The sequence below is a fragment of the Vollenhovia emeryi genome, unplaced genomic scaffold (assembly GCF_000949405.1).
Source record: "Vollenhovia emeryi isolate VEMERY1.0 unplaced genomic scaffold, V.emery_V1.0 DF939586.1, whole genome shotgun sequence".
Taxonomy (NCBI): Eukaryota; Metazoa; Arthropoda; class Insecta; order Hymenoptera; family Formicidae; genus Vollenhovia; species Vollenhovia emeryi.
Genome location: NW_011966780.1, coordinates 27,121 through 30,072, shown reverse-complemented (window position 1 = coordinate 30,072; position 2,952 = coordinate 27,121). Strand labels below are relative to the sequence as shown.

The following is a 2,952-nucleotide window of genomic DNA, read 5'->3' as shown; positions in this document are numbered from 1 at the left end:
TTATTTTTTTTTTGTTACACTGATAGGAGGAGTGTTAGAGTAGATAAGAATCATTGCATCTCCCTTTTAAACCACTCATTATTTGCCTTCCCTGATTGCGTGCCACCGCTTACACCTTTTTCTTAAAGTGTTCCACTCTCTTGCGAGCGGTGCGCTGGCGAATCGCTTTTCGCCCTCTTGCGTTCTTCTACACACTTTATAGTCCTGCGTGCGTTCTGTCCCGTGTGTGCACGTTAATTCTTGTAGGCTCTCTGGGCTGTATTGTAAAACCACAGAGCAATAAACGTTTCCTTTGACGATTAAGTCGTAGACAGTGTGTACCCTTTTTAGCCCTAATCAAACAAAAATATCATGCGTACATTATAAAAAGTCGCTCTACCTGCAATAGTAAATAGATACAAAAGGGTTAAGATGATAAAGAAAAGTATAGACGGAATATTTGGATTAGATAATTTTTTAAATCTAAGAACACATAAGAATGAAGAACAATTAATAAGTCACAAGAATATAACACAAATGCACTTAAATTTAACATAAAATAATGAAGAACACATAAGAAGTAGGATTTACAAAACACATGCGAGAATCAATCACCTTAATTTAGTAACGTGAGCAGTACGTGAGCAACAGTACGTGAGCAAAACACGGTAGTTTAGTAACAAGATATCCTAATAATTTTATTAAATTATAATAAATAATTTAATAAAATTATTAGGATATCTCACATTTTGCTTAAATTAATCCCCAATCCTCGCGAGAGAGGCATCCAAGAAAAAGCAATTGATTTAAATGCTCACCCGAAAGTCTACTGCGATTTTCCACTTTAATTGCTCCCGCTCTGGAAAATAATCGCTCGGATGGAACAGACGTTGCGACGACGCTTAGATATTTCATGGCTACTTTATATAGTGATGGATACGCTGATTTGACAGTTTCCCAGTGTTTCAAAGAATTTTGGTAGCGTGAAATTACTGGTTGATTAAGATACTGTCGTAATTCAAGATTGAGACCTTCTTTGTCATTGCTTATCGAATCAATATTTTTAGTCACTATTTCATCCTGATATTCCCATATACTTGATTCATTATTTGATGATCTTGTCGGAACCCTATTGGGAATTTCAGAAACTGTATTAGGTTTCATTAAGGTGTTAATTTTTGTAATTGCTGAGGATGCTGCCAGTGCAGATTGAAAATGTAGTTTCTTGAATCGCGAATCCAACATAGTTGAGATTGCAAGGATTGGATTAAATTCCAAAACTTTAAACTTTTGCTCTGTTAACGCCAGAAGATGATTCTTAAACTGTATACTTGTTTCCGTCACATTGTTATCGACTTCCAATTGTTTTGGTTCCCAAGAGCATATTGCTACTTGCATACAATGTATTATTGGTATAATGACACTCGCCGTTGGATATGAATCGCCGCTTATTTCTGTAATGACCCTTTCGATAGGTGTGAGCAAGCTAATAAGATTCTTCAATAGTTGAATTTCATAACGTGTTAGCATCTCTGGAATATTTCGACATTTGAGAGTTACAGGATAAACAATTCCTCGAGAATGAGGAATCTCTCCAGCATGTATAAAGTTGAATTCCATCGAGTTGGAACGTCTTGGATGAATTTGAGAGCTGTTGATACAGTTTTTCCGTCGCGAACTTGTAATCGTTTTAATTCATCCGAAGCTACGACACTTCTTTTTACCAAAGTGACAATATTTCTCACTTTTGTAATAGTATCTCTCACGTTTGTCATCGAATTAGAAGTCATCACATCGGGAATCAAATGTGACAGTACGTGAGCAAAACACGCTAAGTGCTTGGCTCGACCAAACGAATCGTACACAGCTCTTTTTATATTTGCTGCACTATCAGAGACAATGGCTGTCGCGTTCTCTGGATTTAATTCGAAGGAATCGAGTACGGAAAGTAGAATTTCTGATAGATATGTAGCTGTATGACTTTCATGTAATGATTCAACTGCCAAACATCTATTCTTCAGTGTTCCGTTGGGCATCGCATAATGAATTGTTATTCCAATGTAACTTTGATTGCTTATGTCCGTCCAATTATCGCAGGTTATTGTGTATGATGTAACTTCTTTGAGATGTACCTTGACATCCTTCTTGAGCATTTCATATTTCATAGTCATTAGTTTTGTGATTGTCTTCCTACTAGGAAGATTATATAATGGAACTGCTGTTTTTATCAGTAGCTTAAAACCATCATTTTCGACTATTGATAGAGGTGCATTATCAACAGCAATCATATACAGGGTGTGTCCTAATACCAGTATCACCCGTAACTGGCAGATAGACCGGGGCAAACTGAATAGAAAATACCATTTTGCAAAATTCGCAATAGTTATCGAGAAATGAATTTTAATGTCTGAGCGAATGAAAGCGTAGACGGCGGCAGGCCGGACTTGGCAGGCAACGGTGGGGCATCATCTAATAGCGAGAGGTGGAGCGACGCGCCGAAAAAAAGTTGTCACGCAGCGAGCGGCGAGCTTCAGTACACTCTCCGCTCGCCCCTCACCGCTCGCCCCTCGCCACGCGTCGTTCGCCGCTCGACGCTCGGCTCTCGCCCCTTGCCCCTCACCCCTCGTCCTTTACATGTGGTCGAGCATTATCATAAAGCAATATGCATATTGCAGGTTGCTTGAAGCGTAATTGCTGGTGCATTTCCTCTATCTAAGAACAGTATTTTCCGGCATTAATGATTTTACCAGTACCGGGATTCTGTAACTTGCTATCGATGTTTTTCGGTATCGAAATTAAACTAGCGACAGCAAAGACGTTAAAAGCACAGCTTTCATTGGTTGGTTAACGATACCGAAAACCATCGATAGCAAGTCACAGAATCGCCGTACAGGTTTCAAGAACGAATAATTAATAATGCCAGCTCAATAGACGTGGAGTTATTACTGCTTCATGATAACGTTCGACCATATG

General features: G+C 38.8%; 2 protein-coding genes across 2 annotated transcripts; both read right to left on the bottom strand.

The window, feature by feature from the left end:
- Positions 1-797: 797 nt before the first annotated feature.
- On the bottom strand, positions 798-1,509 carry LOC105557168 (zinc finger BED domain-containing protein 1-like; the record flags this gene model as incomplete). The annotated part of the gene is made up of 1 exon (XM_012004337.1): positions 798-1,509. A coding segment is annotated over exon 1 (712 nt), but the record flags the coding sequence as incomplete, so codon positions are not given.
- Positions 1,510-1,535: 26 nt separating this feature from the next.
- LOC105557167 (zinc finger BED domain-containing protein 1-like) lies at positions 1,536-2,267 on the bottom strand. Its single transcript, XM_012004336.1, has one exon. The coding sequence runs from the start codon at positions 2,265-2,267 to the stop codon at positions 1,536-1,538; it is 732 nt and encodes a 243-aa protein (XP_011859726.1).
- Positions 2,268-2,952: the final 685 nt, after the last annotated feature.

Bases quoted from the DNA above. Each gene is read 5' to 3' on its own strand.
- LOC105557167 (XM_012004336.1), bottom strand. From the start codon at position 2,267: ATGATTGCTGTTGATAATGCACCTCTATCAATAGTCGAAAATGATGGT.